Raw genomic sequence first — 21098 nt, forward strand, 5'->3', positions numbered from 1 at the left:
AGTTAATAACATGAGTTAAAACGTACTGTTAGCACACAACTGTGCTAATGGCTATCATGTTGGCTTGCTATTTAAATGGCAATCCTATACGTACATAAGTACACAAGTATTGCCATACTAGGAAAGTCCAAAGGTCCATCAAGTCCAGCATCCTGGTTCCAACAGTGGCCAATCCAGGTCACAAATATCTGGCAAGATCCCAAAAAAGTACAAAACATTCTATACTGCTTATCCCAGAAATAGTGGATTTTCCCCAAGTCCATTTAATAATGGCCTATAGACTTTTCCTTTAGGAAGCCTTCCAAACCTTTTTAAAACTCCACTAAGCTAACCGCCTTTACCACATTCTCTGGCAACGAATTCCAGAGTTTAGTTACACATTGAGTGAAGAAACATTTTCTCTGATTCGTTTTACATTTACTACATTGTAGCTTCATCACATACCCCCTAGTCCTAGTATGCTTGGAAAGTGTAAACATTGCACTTCACTCATTATTTTATAGACCTCTATCATATCTCCCCTCAGCCGCCTTTTCTCCAAGCTGAAGAGCCCTAGCTGCTTTAGCCTTTCCTCATAGGGAAGTTGTCCCTCCCCCTTTATCATTTTCATCGCCCTTCTCTGCACCTTTTCTAATTCCACTATATCTTTTTTGAGATATGGCGACCAGAATTGAACACAATATTTAAGGTGTGGTCGCACCATGGTGCGATGCAAAGGCATTAAAACAACCTCATTTTTGTTTTCCATTCCTTTTCTAATAATACCTAACATTCTATTTGCTTTCTTAGCTGCAGCAGCACACAGAACAGAAGGTTTCAACGTATCATCAACAACGACGCCTAGATCCCTTTCTTGGTCTGTGACTCCTAACGTGGAATCTTGCATGATGTAGCTATAGTTTGGGTTCCTCTTTCCCACATGCATCACTTTGCACTTGCTCACATTAAACGTCATCTGCCATTTAGACACCCAGTCTCGTAAGGTCCTCTTGTAATTTTTCACAATCCTCCTGTGATTTAATGACTTTGAATAACTTTGTGTCATCAGCAAATTTAATTACCTCACTAGTTACTCCCATCTCTAGGTCATTTATAAATATGTTAAAAAGCAGTGGCCCCAGCACAGACCCCTGGGGAACCCCACTAACTACCCTTCTCCATTGAGAATACTGACCATTTAACCCTACTCTCTGTTTTCTATCTTTTAACCAGTTTTTAATCCACAATAGAACATTACCTCCTTATCCCATGACTCTCCAGTTTCCTCTGGAGTCTTTCATGCGGTACTTTGTCAAACACCTTCTGAAAATCCAGATACACAATATCATCCGGCTCACCTTTATCCACATGTTTGTTCACCCCTTCAAAGAAATGTAGTAGATTGGTGAGGCAAGATTTCCCTTCACTAAATCCATATTGACTTTGTCTCATTAATCCATGCTTTTGAATGTGCTCTGTAATTTTCTTCTTAATAATAGTCTCTACCATTTTGCCCGGCACCGACGTCAGACTCACTGGGCTATAATTTCTGCTGTGCTGTGGCTGCAAACGGAGCTCCAAGCGCACAAGGCTACCAACAAGCCCGACGGCTGGGAGACGACAACCTCTGAGTAGGGAGAGGCAAGTGAACTTCTCACCACGAGGAACGCATGGGGCACGCCGTGAGCTGGCTCTGCCCACCCGAGCAAGACTGAGCAGCGTGAGGGACCAGGTCACGCCGCCCGAAGACCCCTCGCAGAATCAGGGAGAGCTGCGAACCCAATCCTGCCCCCGCCCGACTGGAACTCGGGCGGCTAGGGTCACGGGAGCAGCTGGCTACGAGGACCAATTGTGCACCCTTGCTGGGGACAGGACGGTGCGGCGGAGACACAGGCACCAGAGCAGAGTGGCAGGTCAGTCCCAGGTCGCAGTAGCGACGGCACCTGGACTGAGCGAAGGACATCGCCGTGTGGCTGTACTTCTGGCCCTTTTTGGACCGGAGGCCCACATTGCACCCCAACCCGTTGAAGCGAAGGACCGAAGTGTGGTAGCACTAGGCTCCTGGGCTGGGATCAGAGAAATCGGCTCAGTAGAGAATCCTGCCACCATCCGCCATCTGGAGCTGACTCGGAGTAAGAGCCCGCTGCCATCTGAGGCCGGCTGACCACCGACCCCCCCCCCCCCCCCCCCCATCCTCCTCAGGACCAGAGGAACACGTGGTACGCGAAAATTGGACGAAATGGAGAACTGGGAGTGCAGTAGCCTTGAATTCAAGGCTGGAATGAGAGGGGGGCAAGACCTAAATCTCCCCGGATGAAAGTGCACTGGACGTTGTTCTCACCCCACACTCGCCCGAAGCGGAACCCCTGTGTCCTACAGTCTCCAAAGGAGATATAGTACTCTCCAGCCACCCAACCCTGATTTACTTCAATCTGATTGAAAATGGCCCTCGCCCTGCAATTTAACTGTCTCCCTTGCCCCGTACCTCAAACCACAGATACAGTATTCAGAATCACGGAGTCTCTGCGCCCTGGAGCATCACTTCCGAACATCTGACTGTGAGTAAAATATCTGTACCTACTCATTAAAAGAAACCCAAGATAAGAAAGTGACCCAGGTGTAATTGGAGTGCCACTGTTCACTCCAACGATTCCATCTCCTCACAGTGGATGCAAGTAACTGATAGGAGACAATTTAAATAAGAACTTCACCCCTCCCTACTGTACACGGTCTACTCCAGCCCAAACTGTCCCGACCCAAAATGAATACCGTCAAATCACTCCTAGTAATCTACTCCTTATCACTGATTCATCTAACATTAACCACCCCACTCGCTGAAAACATCATAATACTGATATTACACAACTATCAAAGACTGTCCAGATACACCACAACCCACCAAACTGACAATAACCAAAACAAAGGAAGAATACAAACTTGTGGACAACATCAACAGAACAGAAAAAGGTCAAAACAGCCACACGCTCACAAAGAATCGACAACTAACAAAAATCCACACAACACCAAACCTAGAAGCCCCATACCAAAGAATTCAAATAGGCTACATCAACGCCAGATTCGTTGTAAACAAAACTACAACAATAACAGACTGGATTACATCAGAAAACCTTGATCTTATTTCATCACCGAAACCTGGATCCATGATCAAACGGACCCCATAATCTTCGACCTTTGCCCCCCCCCCCCCCCCCCCCCAAGGATACAAAATTACTCACTGGACCAGAAAGGAAAAGAGAGGCGGATGTATAGCTTTAATCTACCGATCCCGCTTTACCACCGAAACCATTGCCGAGTCAATAACAAACCAACTTGAAATTGCCTCAATAAGAATACACAATAAATCTCCGCTTGATCATCTGAACTGTCTTGTTCTACAGACCACCAGGTAACTGGAACGAAAACCAATCAAACTTCACTGACTTCATCTCAAATACTTGTGTTGCCAACTCCAATATACTAGTACTAGGAGACATCAACCTTCACCTAGAAGATCCAAACTCTACCAACGCATGTGAATGCAAGGAATTCCTCCACCAATGGGATCTCAAATGGCCACACATGCAAGCAACCCACGTCACACACTTGACCTCATCGCACACAAATGGTCCACAGACCAGAACCTAATAATAACAGACATCAAATGGTCAGAAACACCTTGGACCGATCACTACAAACTAAACCTATCTCTAAATTGGCAGAAAAAGGGCTCATATCTTATACAAAAACATACTACCTACAACACAAGAGGCCAAATAGACCCGAAAATATTCTGGCAACAGATATACAGTAACGAATGGACAGCACAGACCGACTCCACAAGCTGCCTTTCTGAATGGGACAAAAGATGCAGAAGCATACTAGACGAAATAGCACCCCTATGAACAAGAACATCACAAAGACATAACTCAATACCATGGTTCAACGACGAACTGAAAAAGCTAAAAACACAAACCAGGAAGCTCAAACGAACATGGACTAAAATAAAAGATGATCACACACTCCACGCCTGGAAATGAATGCAAAAAAAATACAAATTCGCAATAAGACAGACCGAAAGGTCATATTTCCAAACTAAAATAGACCAGACTACAAAGACTCGAAAAAACTATACCAACTTGTACACAAATTACTAGACACTACCTTGGTCACCACAACCAATACAGACATCCCAACGGCAGACAAACTTGCCAAATACTTTAATGAAAAAAATCGTAGAACTACACAACTCACTCCCCCATAACACTACTGATATCGAAAACTTCATCAATGGTCTGGACCCAACCCCAGGAGAATCTCCAGCGGACCGAACCTGGTCAAACTTTGCTCTTCTCTCGGCCGAAACAATTACCCATGCGATCCACAGGTTCTCCAACACTCACCGCAAACTGGACACCTGCCCCAGCTACCTAATAAAATCCGCCCCGACCGCTTCATAACAGACCTCACATCTCACCTAAACTTCGTGCTCCAACAAGGTCTCTTCCCCAAGGAAAATTGCAACATCCTACTCACCCCTATACCAAAAGATACTAAGAAAAATATAAATGAACTCACCAACTACCGCCCAGTAGCATCCATCCCACTAGCAGTCAAACTAATGGAAAGTATGGTAACCAAACAACTTACGGATTACATAAATAAATTCTCAATATTACATGAATCACAATCTGGATTTCACCCCCTCCATAGCACCGAAACAGTACTTACTACTCTCCTAGCCAAATTCAAGCAGGAAATAGCAACAGGCAAAAGCATACTTCTCCTCCAATTCGACATGTCTAGTGCATTCGACATGGTAAACCATAATATACTATTAAGACTCCTAGACTATTTCGGGATTGATGGAAATATACGTAGCTGGATCAAAGGTTTCCTAACTACCAGTAGATAAAACAGTGAAGATGACTGAAAAAAATAAAAAAAGAATCAAGACACTAATAATATAGAAACTGAAAAATATTATTAACCATAAAAAACATAATGCAAAAATAGGGTGGTCATGACTCGACACAGCTGTGTTTCGGCCAGAAAGGCCTGCGTCAGGAGTCTTCTCACCATATAGAATCTCTTTCTCTATTTAATATCTGATGATTTTATATTCATATGTAGAAAATCTTATAGATAAACTATATTGAAGCATCTGTATAACTACTTTCCGGTTATAGTCAGATGCTCGGGAGTGAAGTCCTGGACACCTATAAGTCAGGCTTACAGTGAGAGTGGGAGCTCAGCAATTCTGATGGGAATACAGGCTCACAGTGAGAGTTCAGTAGTTCTGATAGAAGTAGAGCCTCAGAAGCAAACTGCCTATTGTGGAAATTGGGTTTATATTCAAGTATATACTGTATCTATGGAAATCAGCTTTATGGGACCTTTCCAAGTACTTGTGACTTGGATTGGCCACTGTTGGATACAGAATTCTAGATGTGAGGGGCCTTTGGTCTAACCCAGTGTAGCAATTCTTATGTAGGTGGGAAATATTTCTTTTTTTTTTTTGTGCTTGTATATCTTGCAGATCAGGGTTTCTTGAACTGTTGGTTGTAATCCTAAACGGGGTTGCAAAATCTGCTTTTGTGGTTATGACCTTGGTGGGCCAACCCCCCCCCCCCCCCCCCCCCCCCCCTTTATCGGCCTTTGTGGTGGTGATAATGGGGTCATGGCCACAAAGTTTATATGTAAATGTGGACCATTTTCAAAAGGAAACTACCTGTTGTTTCCCTTTGAAATTTGTCTGCACAATCTGCAAATACAAATGTACTCATGTACATTGCATCAACACAGACATCTGGAAAACTCCACCTAAAATAATCAAGAGTAGGAGCATTCATCTTGTATCAATTTGAAAAATAAACTTGAGAGATTTATCTGAGTAACCTTCTCTCTTCCAGACTGCACATCAGGAGTTTTCAAAGATGAAACAGTCAAACAGTGAAGCAAATCTAAGAGAAGAAGTGTTGAAAAATTTGGCTGTGGCATATGACAACTACATGGAACTTATAAAAAATTTGCGTGAAGGCACTAAGGTATGGGAGGTATTTCAACAAGAGTGAAGAGATTGAGTGTAATAAAATGAAGTTGTAATATCCATCATTTGTAGACAGAATTGGTAATTGCTATAAGATCTATTCCTTACAAAAGTATGATAGAATTTTTTCATGTTCTGTTAAACTTCACTAGTTGCCTATAGAGGCATGGGTTATATTTAAGTTCTTTTGCTTTTTGTATAAAATCCTTAATGGTGATGGTCCAGTTTACTTGCTAGCCCATCTAGAATTTCTGCCTGATAACAGAGTCTGAAGATTCACTCATTATTTGTTTTTTTTTACCTCACCCTCTATTAAGGTCATAAAAAGATTTACATTGCACAATAGATGCTTGGCTGTGCAAGCACCAAAACTATGGAAGCTTTTATCCTTACCTTGATTTTCATTTAAAGTTTTCTTTTTTTAAGAGGAATTTGTAAACTGTACTTTTTAAGAGATTTATATTAGACTAGCTTATTGACTTGTCTTCTTGTGAATGTAACCTGCTTAGAAGCTGGTGGTAGGAGCGATGTATAGCAGTATAGTATGCAATGTAATGTGTGAGGCTAAAAACAGAAGTAATGCCTACTAAATAAGACTCTTTATTCTCTACTAGTAAAAAAGGCCCGTTTCTGTAGGCAAGGAAACGGGCCTTAGACAGGCAATCCCTCCCCCCCCCGTGCTACGGCCCCCTCGAACCCACCCCCTCCCGCGAACCTGTCGATCCCTCCCACCCCGGAACGCCGAAAAACTGCCGCCGCCGTTGTTGTGCTACCTTCCCTTCCCGTAGGTTGTTCAATCATCTTAGAAAGTTTAACTCCATGCATCTGACGTCAGATGCACGGAGTTAAACTTTCTAAGAGGATGATTGAACAACCTACGGGAAGGGAAGGTAGCACAACAAAGGCGGCGGCAGTTTTCGGCGTTCTGGCGGGGGGGGGTGACCCGACAGGTTCGCGGGAGGGGGTGGGTTTCGAGGGGGCCATAGTGCGGGGGGGGGGTGACAGCTGATTCCGAGGCAGTAGGAGGAGTAGGGAAACACGCTGCGCCTGTTTCCCTACTCCTCCCCTTGCCTTGCAATCAGCTGTGTTGACGTCGGTGACGTCCTGCGTGTCTGCCTCGCAGACCACTTGCAGCCAGGGACCCACGGTCCCAAGCATGGAACGTTGGAGGTGAGAATTATTATATAGGACTAGTAAAAAAAAGGCCCGTTTGTGTTAGAAATGAAACGGGCGCTAGCAAGGTTATATTGATTAGTTGTTTTTTGTTAACCAAATATTTAATATTAAAGTATTGTAATGAGATGGAGTAATAGTGAAGGTTGTATAATGAGGAAGGAGGAGGCCCTGTGTAGGACCACAGGGGCGGTCCTTGAGACAGAGGTTTTGTGTATGTGAGAGTGTGTGTAAGACAGAGAGACAGACTGTGTGAGTTTGAGAGTGACTGTGTGTGAGTGATACAGAGGGATTGAAAGAGTGTGTGTTTATGTGCGAGAGAGATACAGAGTGTGTGTGTGTGTGGAACTGATTTCCATGACCCCCTCCTTCCCTTGCTCTAATTCCGTCTGTGGTTAGAGAATGTGTGTGCTGGACCACAGGGGCAGTCATAGAGACACTGTGTGTGTGTGTGTGTGAGTGTGTGTAAGACAGAGAGACAGACTGTGTGAATCAGAGAGTGAGTGTGTGTGACAGTGAGACAGAGGGATTGAAAGAGTGTGTCTGTGTGTGTGTGATAGAGACTGTGTGTTTGTGTGACAGAGAGGTACAGAGAGTGTGTGTGTGGAACTGAGTTCCATGACCCCCCTCCTTCCCTTGCTCTCCTTCCGTCTGATGTGAGAGAGTGTGTGTGCAGGACCACAGGGGCGGTCATTGTGACAGAGTGTTTGTGTGTGTGTGTGTAAGACAGAGAGACAGACTGTATGAGTCCGATAGTGAGTGTGTGTGAAGAAAAGAGATTGCATTTCTTTCCTGAAATACCTGTCAGTAAAGAAAAGAATTGACAATACTCCTTTCAAGTAATTAAATGTTTGTAAGCATATGGTAAAAGGCAAGAAAGCTTTCAAAAATGTTGTCTTGTGAACTGCAGGTTAAGTGCCAAAGCAGTGCTGATAGTGTTTTACCATGCACAGAACTTCCCAAGGAAGCAGAACCGCAGCAAAGAAAGTGGAACTGGAAAACTAAAAAGTCAATCAAACCTTCAGTTTAAGGGCTCGGCACATGGAATTCTGCAGTATTTTTCATGTTAAAAGTCACAGCAGAGTGTTGAGTGGTGACTCAACACTCTGCCGTGACTTTTAACATGAAAAATACACACTGAATGTAAATCAAATCTGTGTTTTCTGTCCCCTCTCCCCCTCAAAAGCACAATGTTACCCTCTCAGCGCCTGCAGCCCTTAACCCTTTTATTGCCACATCAAGGTTAACACTTCAGGAGCGAGGTTGCTCGGCTGGTTTGCTTGCTGTTGGAAGAGGGGAGGAGGAGTTGCTTCTTTTAGGATCATGTTCCCAATCTGCTACGTACACCCAGTGTCCCGGAGAAGGCAGGCCTAAGCGATCGGCGCCGATCAGAACCCACCTCCTCCTAACTTTGCCCGTGCTGCAGCATCGCATGGGGAGGGGAAGCTGTGTCATTTGTAACCTGCCTCGCAGCGTTCCAAGCTGACATTGATTCAGTAGTAGTAGTAGTAGTAGTGTGTAATCCTTAGTATTCTTCCCAGACAAATCTGTGAAAACAATTCTTCATGTTTCATCCAGTGACAGCCCTCCGCCGTACCTGCTACCCAACCATTTAGAATAGAAAGACCCCCGGTAGAAGCAACGCAATAAGGATGGGAGGGAAAAAAATAAGTCACTGCGAGGAAGCAGGCGAGAGCTTCTCACTGCCTGCACCGTTGTTCGAGGGGGGGAGGGGGGTGTTTTCAGCGATTCAGTGACAGCTTTTTTTTCTGCTTTTTTTTTTTGTTTTCTTGTGTCGCGGTTGTACAGGTTTCTGGTGAGCTATGTGCTTGGGGGGGAGGGGCACTGACAGCTGATTTGTAGGCAGGGGGAGGAGCGTGTTTCCCTACTTCTCCTTCTGCCTGGGTCGCGGTTTTTTGTGGTGCGACCATGTTGGAGATGGTCGGTGAGTGTCATTGCTCCGCCCTCGGCGTCATCACATTTGACGCGTGGGCGGGGCAGACACTCATGGTCGAAAAGCGATCTCAGCCGCCTCACTTCTAGAATGTTGGGAAAGTGAGGCTTCATTAGAATGTTGGAGGTGCGTTTTATATAGAGAGATGACTTTACTTCCACTTTTTTTTTTCCATTACGTCCCAAGGATCAGTCCAGACTAATGGGTTGTGACCATCTGCCAGCAGGTGGAGATAGAGAACTCTAATGAGTTGTGCCTCATAAGCTCCTGCGCTTAGCAACCAAGCCAGTATTCTCTGTCTCCAGCAGGCGGGATAGCAGTTCCTGTGTGGCCTCCTGTCCTGCTTGCAGGTTCAGTTGAGTTTAGGGTTGAGCATGTCCTGTGCCTCAGGTGTAAACCTAGTGGTCTAGGGCCCTCCCTGCTCCCCTGTTTCCACTTTCTACATCCTTATCTCGGTCTTCCCTTTTCTTTTTCTCCTGCCTCTATCTTTAAAAAACAAAAAAAAAACGACTGCTGTTCTTTTTGAGAGCACTTGTGCTGTGGGAGGATTGTGGGGCTTCAGTGCCTTGGAGGTCACGAGACTGGCTATTTTTTGTGAATAAGTTTATTATTCTCTGTCTGAGCCTGTTAAGTCTTGTGCGCGCTTCGGGGGTTAGCTCTCTGCTAGAGCTTCCTGCATGCTTTGCTTTACTTCTGTGGACATGCAACTTTTGCCTACTTTGGCCATCAGCACTCTGTCTCCGGGAGTTCAGTCCGGCTCCGCTCTGATGGTGGTTTTGGTGGATTCGGCGCCAATGGCTCCTGTACTCCTCGAAGCGTCGGCAGCCATTTTGTCAGTGGGTTCCTTGCCTGCTACCGTGTCCCAGGATGTTGATTTTGTGGGGGTAGAAGTCTCTGCCCTGCCTGAATTTGTTCTTTTATTACATCAGGCCTTTTTATTAAAGTCTGCTGAAGCTGCCTCTCCTTCTTCCCCTCACGTTGCTTTTGAAGAGCAGCTTTCTATGAAATGAAAACTTTCCATTTTGCAGAATTTGGAAAATATTCCTCTTCGCGTCTCGGAAGAGGTTTTATATGTGTATTCTGACTAACCTAGTTTTGCTGATGGCACTGACTTGAACAAAGTACAAAAGGGCCTCCAGAACTGGAACGATGACACTATATTTATTAAAATGACCCAACATGGGCCGTGTTTCGGTGCTCAACAGCACCTACCTCGGGGGTCAAAATCAATGCTTTGTGAGTCTTACATTTGCCTCATGTCAAGAAACCGTTCCTCAATCTGATGTCAGAAGCGCTGCATGCCTTTGAAAGCTGGCAACAAGGTTGTGTGAACGCTGAACCTCGTTGCATCATCGTTCCAGTTCTGGAGGCGCTTTTGTGCTTTGGTTTTTTTTCGTTATATTTTGTGTACTTTTGGACCCTCTCTGTCTTGCTGATGGCAGTGACTTGGACATTTCAGAGGCAGACGGGGTGATGATCCTATTGTAGCTAGGCTATTTTTGAGAGTGGAGTTGCCTCTGTTGATCACAAAATCTGTGGAGATTTTACTCATTTCTTCCACTGCTTCTCAGTCCTCTGGTCCTGCTCCATCTATTATGTCAGGTACTAAGAGACCTCCTGCATCTTTTCATATTCATGAGGCTATGCAGGAGCTTATTGCAGCTTAGCGGGAGACCTCCGATTCTAACCGGGTGGTTTGCGCTATGTCCAAATTATATCCCCATCTGATTTAGAACTGTTTGCTGTGCCTAAGGTGGATGCCCTTATTAGGGCAGTTACTCAACGTACCATTATCCCTGTTGAAGGTGGCACTGTGTTAAAGGATATGTTTGACCGCAAGCTTGAGGCTTCCTTAAAGTTTGCCTTTCAGCTAGCTGTGTTAGATTTTCAGGCAGCAGTTTCTTCTTCTTTTGTAGCCAGGGCTTCTTTATCATGGATTCAACAGTTGTCCACGTTGGACTCGCCTCCAGACGTTCTCCCTACTCTAGAGGCAGGGTTGTCCTATTTGTCAGATGCTCTTTATGATATTCTCCAAGTGTCAGTTAAGGGTATGGCCTTGGCTGTATCAGCACTGGCTATGGTTGAGGCATTGGGCCACTGATGTGGCATCCAAATCTCATCTTTGGTGTGGATTTGGAGAAGATTGTTAAAGACCTGGGAGATTCCAAGGTCAGCGGCTACTTGAGGACAAGCCTAAACATCATCCTGGATGGCTGTCTCATTTTCGAGAAGCGTGGAAATATAGACCAGGGAAGGCTAGTGTTTCTGCTCAAAAACCTTGCTTTCCTCAGACTCGGTCTTCCTTTCGAGGAGGCAAGATGCCTTTTTCTGCTTCCTCAAGAACCTCTCCTTCTTTGCAGCCCTCGCAATGACGGGGTCGAGGTTCACTCCTTCTGCATAGACATAGGTGGGTGTCTTTCTTGCTTTCACAGGGAGTGGTCCATCTACTGCAGACCAATGGGTCCTCGATATCATTCTCCATGGCTACACTAGAATTTTCGAAGCCACTCACAGATCTTTTCATTCTGTACCCTTGCGGCAGCTCTGCAAGAAGTTGGGCAGTGCTAACTACCTTAGCCTCTTTAAGGCAACTGGGGGCCATTCGGCTCATTCCTCCAGCAGAGAGGGGTAAGGGTCAATATTCCATTTATTTTGTCGTCCCAAAGAAAAAAGACTCTCTTTGCCTGGTTCTAGATCTCAGAGTGGTGCTGCACTTCTGCATTGAGACTCTTTGTTCTGTTATAGCTTTGGTCCAGCCAGGCGAGTTTCTCACCTCATTGGACCTCATGGAGGCTTATTTTCTTATCCCAATTTTGCCTCCTCATAGTGGAGTCCCCAGTGATTCTTAAGGCTCTTCAGTCGGCCCCCTTTGAGCCTTTTCATTGGAAACTATCAAAGATCTTACTTTTTTTTTTTTTTTTTAATAAATCATCTTTATTGGAGTTCTCAACAAAACAATACAGTTGTAAATGCAAACAATGGGCCGCAACCATGACAACACAGAAAACACACAATATGTAACAATAATAATTCCACCAGTGCGAGCTCTCCAGTAACAATTTTCTCTTTTACTCCACCCACCCACCAAAACCCCCCACCCCCCCAACGAACCCCCTGAGGTATGACAATATCTAACATTCCCTCCAGCTCATGCCAAATAAAGATAGCAAAAGAGAGCAAAGAAAAGAAAGGAGAAGACAGGGCAGGGTAATACAGCAGCACATCCCTCCCAGTACACAATTAAGGCATCCCTGTCCCAAAGTGATACCCCTATGAAATTCCTCATGTATTGAGAAGTATGCTATGATCTTGATGCGAAAGTTGGGTCCAGTAAAGTTCCCAGACAGCCTGAAAAAATTTCCACTGTCGTTCAGAGTCAGCAGACACCATTCTTTGTTCAAAAAGCACTATGCCAAACATCATCATTTTCCACATAGTTAGTTGTGGTGCTTTCCGCATGCGCCAGTGCACTAAAATTACCTTTTTCGCTATCAAGGCTTTTGCCAAGAATATACGTTGGGCCCCTGACTCTACCTGCAAATGCACCCCCTCAAGGAACAGGAAATCCCCAGGTTGAGTCCGAATTGGCCTCCCAATGCAAAAAGAGAGAAACCTACCCACTCCCTCCCAGAATACTCGTGTCCGAACACACGCCCAAAACATATGCCCCAGAGTGGCTCTGTCTAAGCCGCATTTAGGACATCTTCCTGAGTTTGCAAAGCCAGCTCTAAAGGCCCTCCAAGGCGCAATATACATTCTCATCAGAAATTTATATTCCTGTTCTCTATGTAATTCGCTAATCGAGGTTTTCACTATGTTATCACGAAATGTTTGGAGCACCTCCTCTGTCACACTGCTTTTAACATCTGCCATCCATGCCGCAGCCACTCCCTGTATGTTACGCTCTGCTACACTTCTCCAGGATGGGTCGGTTTCTGTTTCCTAACCCGGCAGCCGTCATCCGGCTTGGAGCAAAAGCAGCAGCCATCTTGGCTAGCTCAGGAGGGGGCAGCCATCTTGTCTAAACGAGAACAGGAAGGAACTCCATATCTTGTCGTGGGAGGATCTCCTATGGGGCTGCCATGTTGGATGCACCTGAGTTGGGTTTGCTCTGATTGCTTCACTATTTAAAGCACTGCCTCCAGGCCTTCTTTGCTTCGGCCTCAATTGTTCTGAGGAGTTGCTGTGGGAATGCTGTTCACTGACTATTCTTCTGTTCCTGTTTACCTGTGCACCGGACCTTGGCTAATTTTCTTGGATTACGCTTGTTTGCTGCTTGCCTTGACCCTGGACTGATTTTGACTATTCTTTGCCTGTCGGAGTACTGGTTCTGGACTGTGTCTGTTTCCTGCCATCCTGGTCAGCGGCTATGCAACCCCGCCGGTTCCAGAAGTCCTGGTGGCCGCCTGCAGCTGGGAGCTCAACTCCCGGTGAACGGTGGTCGCTTTCCAGGTGAAGCTAAGGGTTGTCTGGCTGCCTGACTGAGTGCGGTAGCACTCCATCTCTGCCGTGCTCAGTCGGGGCACAAGGGCTCACTACTACCGGGTCATAACACTGTAGTGATACCAATGGCCGAATCTCATAAAGCATCTTAACATAATGGCTCAGTCTGGGATGCCCCTGCGCTTCCAATTGTAAGCCCTCTGTTACTTGCTGGGCAAATGCTCCTCCAAGCGACCCCACTGGCAGAGAAGAAACATAATGCTGCATCTGCAAGTACAGAAAGATATCTGAATGTTCGAGGCCACTTCTCTCACAAAAGCTCAGAAAAGAAGTCATTTTACCCTCCACATCAAGCAAATCCCCCACCCTCTTTATATCCTTCCCTCTACCTGCACTCCAAAGCCCTCGTCTTCCCACTCCGGGTTGAAAGTCCAAGTTCCCCTCCAGAGGCAAACAAGGTGTCACGTTCCTATTTCCCTGAAAGACCTTACGTAGAGCTCTCCAAACAGACCTCATATATCTCCACACAACATGCTGCTTGTCATCTCCAACCAAACACACAGTCCTAGCATGTAACATGTATATTGGCGACACCGGCCACATGCAGCCAACTTCTACATTCAACGGCGTGAATCCCGACACCCCCAACATCCAGTCCCTAATATGCTGCAAACCACAACTCTCCGGTTATATTGCCTCAGATCCATAAGACCCATACCCCACTTGGACCTAGGGGAGCATGAGAAGATGACAAGGAGATCCTAGCCCTTTTACCTCTCCACAGAAAGAAGCTCAGAGCTTTGTAAAGTTTTTTTCAAATCGGCCTCTCTCAGCCGTATTGGGAGAATTTGTAACATATAGAGCCATCTTGGCAGTATAATCATATTATACAAGAAGATCCTACCAGTCAAAGCCAGTGGCAAACCTATCCACATACGTAAACACTCCTCTGATTTCCGTAGTAACGGCCGCACATTTAGCTCATACAGCTGCTTTGTTCTGCCGAGATTTGTGCCCCTAGATACTTGAGAGATCCCTCCGCCTCTTTCAAAGGAAACTCAGCCCCCAGATCTGCAATCTGCAGATTAATGGGCAACGCTTCAGACTTAGATACATTAAGTTTGAGCCCGGAGACTTTCCCAAAATTCGTAAAGAGCTGCAACACCCTTGACCAGGCTGTACCCGGCTCCGTCACCAACAACATGATGTCATCTGCAAAGGCCAAACACTTCAGTGTCTCACTACATTGTGGAACTACTATCCCCGGTATATTCTGCGCTTCTCTGAGCCTTATCAAAAGTGGTTCCAGAAACAAAATGTACAACAATGGCGATAACGGACACCCTTGCCTCGTGCCTCTCCCCAACAGAAAATACTGCGATGCAATCCCATTTACCAATACAACCGCTGATGGATTCGCGTACAAAGTCTTTATAGCCCGTAAGAAAAAAAATCATCAATGCCATAGCATTGCAGAAGAGCAAACAGGAAAGGCCACTCCACCCGGTCAAAAGCTTTTTTCGAGTCAAAGCTTATGGCCAAAGCTGGACTGTGTAGCTGCTTACACCGCTCTAGGCCCAGCAATAACTTGCGAACATTAACTCCAGCGTGCCTACCTTTTACAAAACCTACTTGGTCACTTCCCACCAGTCTAGGTACCACCAGAGCCAACCTTTCAGCCAGTATCCTAGCCAGCAGCTTAAGATCAACATTTATTAGAGAGATGGGTCTATAGGAACCCGGCTGCAGTGCATCCTTCCCTGGTTTCGGCAAGACCGTTATCAATGCTTGATTCGACCCCCCCCCCCCCCTGGAAAGGCCCCATCTTTTATAGCTGCATCAAAATATTCACCCAAAAAAGCCCAGGACCTGGCCATTTAAGATTTTAAAAAATTTGCCGCTATAACCATCTGGCCCCGGAGATTTGTGTAGCTTAAGACTCTTTATGGCCCTTTGTAATTCAGGTCCTGATATGGGTTCATTCAAACGAAGCTGCTCTGTCTCTGAAAGTTTGGGCAGATCACACTCCTGCAAGAAGGCCTCAACTGCAGCCTGACCTCCACCCCCCTCCGCCCCGTAGAGCATGCAATAAAATTGGGCAAAGATCTGTTCCAACTGTTTCTGCTCGGTTACAATCTGGCCCCCCGCATTTCGAAGTGCAGTAATTGTAGATGCACCCATCCAACTTTTTGTAAGACTGGCCAAGAGCTTGCCCGGTGTATTACCAAACCTAAAAAGCCTAAAGCACTGATAAAATACGTTTTTCTGTGCCTGCTCCTGAAGCAAGCTATTTAGCACCCTCTCCAGAGTGCATCGACCCACCTCCGTGGGCCTAGCACCCAACTGTCTCTTTAATGACCTGATCTTTTTCTCTAGCTCGATCATCCTGCTAGCCTGCTGCCTCTTTTTCCTAGCCACAAAAGCAATAATATCACCCCTGATGACAGCCTTCCCAGCTTTCCACATCAAAAGGGGGTTAATAGCATGATCCCTATTATGATGTAAATATTCCTTCCATTTTTGACTCAAGTATTGCCTAAATTCCAAGTTCCTATACAAATGCGCAGGGAACTTCCACCTCCCCCTCCCCCAACTCCCAAACCTCCCAGATCCACACTAATAGAGCTAGGGGTATGATCCGATATCACCATAGGCCCGATATCTGCCTTCTGTATCATATGGAATATATCCCTGGAGGTAAAGATAAAGTCTATTTGTGACTGCATTGAGTGTACCCTCGAGACATGGGTGAAATCCCGCTCTGAAGGATGCAAAATTCTCCAAGGATCCACTAGATCTAGGCTCTGCAATAATACTCCCAACTCCTCCGAAGTACGAGATCTAGATCTCTGCACCCCAGCTGCAGTGTCCAGACTCGAATCAAGAATGGTATTAAAGTCTCCCAGTAAAACTTTGGGCCCCTGAATCCCAGATAATTTGGCAATTAGAGTTTGGAAAAAGGCCCTTTGAGCAACATTAGGCGCATATGCGGAGATTAACGTGATGTTGGACTGATTTAATTTTCCTTCCACAATTACAAATCTCTCCTCTGTATCTGTGGTGAGCTTATGTTGGACAAAAGGAACCAACTTCCGAATCAAGATGGCCACCCCAGCCTTGCTTTTCTGTGTGGATGCCTAATAGCACTGCGCCACCCAGGATCTTTTCAGCTTTTGGTGTTCCACATCATTAAGCTTTGTTTCCTGCAACCCCATAATGTCTGCACTATGTGTACCCAGATATTGGAAGATCTTAGCTCTTTTTATCGGCGAATTAATACCGGACACATTCCATGATACACAAGTCAAAGCTTTAGGAGCCCCCATGTGCACCTAGTGACCCTGGACATGCTTAAAAGTAAATATACACCTGCTTTTCCCACCACAGGGCCCAGCCTCCCCCATAGTGAGATACCATACACCGCCACAATCCAATACCCCAACCATCCTCTACACCCTTCCCTTTCATGCCCCATGTACCTCAGGACCCGTTTCCTCCCTCCCCTCTCCCCCAACCCTCTCCCTCCACCACTGACCCCTTCCCCCCCCCCCCCCTTATTACTCCTTCTGCCACACTGAGAGGCCATTTCAGTAATACTTCCCAGCCCTTTCCCCACCCTCCTTGTCCCTACAGTAAGAGCCTATCCTCATTCACTCACATTATCACTCTGCCCATACACACCTATCCTGAATCCCTCACCCATTTATGGTAGAAAACTACCTCTCTTACTTCCCTTTGAACAGTAACCAAAGTACAGAACAAGCAGTATGCAAAACACAGTAGAACCTGTACTGAGTCCAGCTACTCCACCACCACAGGCCGCAGCTTCACATCCTCCCATATCAGTGAGACTCCCGATTGTCAGTGTGGAAACCAGCTCTGCAATTGCTTTTTCGCTTCTTCACAAGTCTCAAAAATATAAGCCTTCCCCTCCTTGACCACATGGAGCCTCGCTGGATATTGTAGGGTAAAATGCAGCTGCTTCTCCACCAACAGCGTACAGGTCTCAGAATATCCTCTTCTTAGTTGAGCCACTGCCACCGAATAATCCTGGAACAGCATGATTCTGGAGTTCTGGAGCTGCAGATTTTGCATGGCTCTGCATTATCTCATGATCTGCTCTTTCTGTGCAAAGTTCAAGAATCGGACCACCACCACTCGAGGCCTGGTCGCTCCCTCTATCCAGCACCCCACGCGGTGCGCCCTTTCGATGTGTATTGGCCCTGTTCCAGACTCCGCTTCCACGATCTCTGCAAACCATTTTTCGAGCACAGTTTTAAGGTCCTGTTCATTCGGCGATTCAGTCAAGCCCACCATCCAGATGTTATTCCGCCGAGACCTCTTTTGGTGTACTGAATGTGCTGTTTGATGAGGTGCTCTTCCTTCCTCTGTCTGTGGGTGGGCTTTTTCTTTCCTTTATTTCCTTGAGGATTTTTTTCCTCATTTAATTGTATTGGATCCTCCCAATTGTGGACTATTGCTGTGAAAGGGTAACATTAAGATTACTCCTTTTTCCTGTTTATAGGAATTATCAGAGTGGTAGGTTAATTTTTATTTTAACCTGTGCATAAATGGCATATTCTCACTTTTTTTTTTACAAGTTTTTTTAAAAATTTAATTTAAACTTCTTATAATTGAAAAGGTGAAATATTTTAACAGTATACATTTGCTTTCAGCTTCACCTTTTATAATGTGTATTGAAACAGTGGTTTTCTGAGCCAAACTGTATTTCATGAAGTGTATTTCTCCTAGTTGGCCAACAGATGACGCTTGTTTTGAGTTTTAAAGCTGTTGCAGTAAAAAAGACTTTGGGGCACATTACCATTGACTAAAATTTGATCGCTATTATTTCCAGACGTGTAGGTCTGATCCATTATGTAAGACCATTACACATGAGTACTTACAACTTAGCATCCGCAGCCATGCCCTCATTTCTTTCACTTTCATATTTATTTTCTACACTTTCCATTTTTCACTTACATCTAATCACGTTTGTTCCTACTCCTTCCTATACTTTTTATGATCCACCCTGTTACTCGCTCTTCTCCAACTGTACGTCTTTCAATTCTCAGCACCGTTTTTTTCTTTCTTTTTTGTTTCATATTTTTCTTTCCAACCCCATCAGTCACCATTTTTGTTCTTTTATAGACTTATTTAACTGTATAGCTATTTGTACCCATATGCCTCCCATTTCACAGCATAGAGGAGGGAAAGATGCCATACCGGGAGTGGGGGGGGGGGGGGGGGGGGAGTAGAAAGATGCTGGCTACAGGGTGCGGGAACAAGGGAAAAGAGGGGATAAGCTGAACATGGGGATAAACAGTGACACAGAGAAGAGAAGGGACAGGCAGAGGTGCAGTATTGAAAGAGGGGCAGAGAGGAGCATGCTCAGTGGGAACAGATAGGCACACGGGGGGGGGGGCAGTGCTGAAAGGGGGTAGATAGGGACACGGGGGCATGCTGAAAGGGAGTAGATAGGGACACAGAGGGGGCAATACGATAGGGATACAGATTGGTCAATGCTGAAAGAGAGGTAGATTGGCACACAGAGAGAGGAAATGCTGAAAAAGGGAAGGGGTGATAGGGACATGAGGGCAATGCTGAAAGGGGGTAGATAGGCACACAGAGGAGGGCAATGCTGAAAAAAGGGAGGTGAGATAGGGACACAGAGGAGTAGTGTTAAAAAAGAGGACGAAGGTAAGGACACTGGGAGGGCAGATGGTGAATGTGGGGGGAAGATAGGGACAGGGACATAGCTGGAGATGCCAGAAGAGAGGTGAGATAAAGACATAGGCACCCAGAGTGGTGATGCTAGAAAAGGGGGGGGGGGGGGCGATGAGAACACAGAAGGGTGATACTGGAAAAGAGGTGGAAAGGTGACACCGAAGACCCAGAAGGGAAATGCTGGACAGGACAAATAGGGATGTAGAGGGAAGGTAGATGGTGGACACAGAGAAAAAATGTCAAATGGACAGAGACCCTGCAAAGACAGGAAAAAAAAACAGAGGAAAGCAGAAGAGAGGCACTGGGAAAAAATAAAATGCTCCAGAGAACAAAGGTAGAAAAAAGAATTTTATTTTTATTTTAAGATAAAGTAATGTGGCAGCTGTTACTTTTTTTAAAATTTGTTGTTAATTTGTAATGTAGTGAATGGAATATGTCCGTTTCTGAAATTTACGTCTGCTATCTTTATAGCAGTACAAGGGGAAAATATTTTTGTTTTTCTGATGTTGTCCTGCATACCAGAGTCTGTTTTTTTTTTTTCGGGGGGGGGGGGGGGGGTCAGCTGGAATTTTGTCTACATACTTTATCAGTTTATGATCACTTTTAGGGGTTCTTTTGTTGGACCTAGGGACTAGTGTACTATTTTCAATGATGCCTTTTTATATGCGCCATGTCTGGTAAAATGGGTGTGGCTACTGTGGGGGTGTGGCTACTGTCAGGGCATAGCCATATATACTGACCCTGTCCCTTAAGGTTGGCTATGAGTACTGGTACCTTTTTTCCTACAAAAAAAGCACTGTGTAAAAACCATGCTAATGAATCATCATCATCATCATCATACATTCTCTCTTTGCTTGCTGATAGTTTTACAATGACCTGACAGAAATCCTGGTGAAGTTCCAAAACAAATGCAGTGACATTGTGTTTGCACGCAAGACAGAAAGAGATGAACTTCTGAAGTAAGTTACTTAAATCAGTAATATGTACTGCAATCAAATGGAGGCAGGTAGCATTGGAGTGTAGTATTAGTGCAAGTATTTGCCATCTGATTGCTAATTCCATTATTTCTCTGTTCACTCCCACTGAAGACTAAATTTGATATGTGAATTAAAAGTCCTTTGGAGACGGTAATTGTCCTGTAACCCTCTCCCTGGAGTACAGAAACACCACCAGCTGTGCGTCCCATGGCTTGTCTTCTTTGTTTCTTGATGAATAAGTGTATATTTTCAATCCTCGGGCCCTTCAGTTTTCTTGGGCGAATCTTTTTATGAGTCTCCACTTGAGTGGTACATTTTGCAAAAGGCCAGAAAAAGCTTTCTCAGTTATTGGCCTAAAACTTTGGATAACTTCTCTAGGACAGTAAGATTCCAGGTGTGTTACCGGCAGTATTACAAGGCGGTTAAAGTGGCCCTTTTTTGCAACTCATTCTAGTTGCAGAGAAGCCCATTTTGGCAACTGAAGATTATATGCAGGGTTAAAATAAGAGTTGGAGGTTATTTGTACCAAAGTATATGTGATTATTTTATGAAGTTTGTTAAAATCTTTCTGTTGCTTTTAATTAACATGCTGTAAGTAGTAATCTTATGGTTTCTATTTTTGTTTAATATGTGTCTGGGAAAAGGTGACTGAAGTCACCAGAAACAAAAAATGAGGTTTTAATGAATTCTGTTAAAGCAAACTATTTTACATAGTAACATAATAGATGACGGCAGATAAAAACCTGTACAGTCTATCCAGTCTGCCCAAGAAGATAAACTCATAGCATAAGGTATGATGTAT

At 45.1% G+C, this 21098-nt stretch overlaps 1 protein-coding gene across 1 annotated transcript in view; it reads left to right on the plus strand.

Moving 5' to 3' along the window:
* Positions 1–21098, plus strand: part of PDCD6IP (programmed cell death 6 interacting protein) — a 203604-nt gene that overhangs the window by 117613 nt on the left and 64893 nt on the right. Inside the window, 2 exon segments of the mRNA XM_030203495.1 lie at positions 5889–6023; positions 20184–20278. Of these exon segments, the coding sequence (XP_030059355.1) occupies positions 5889–6023; positions 20184–20278 (230 nt within the window).

The sequence above is a fragment of the Microcaecilia unicolor genome, chromosome 1, assembly GCF_901765095.1.
Source record: "Microcaecilia unicolor chromosome 1, aMicUni1.1, whole genome shotgun sequence".
Taxonomy (NCBI): Eukaryota; Metazoa; Chordata; class Amphibia; order Gymnophiona; family Siphonopidae; genus Microcaecilia; species Microcaecilia unicolor.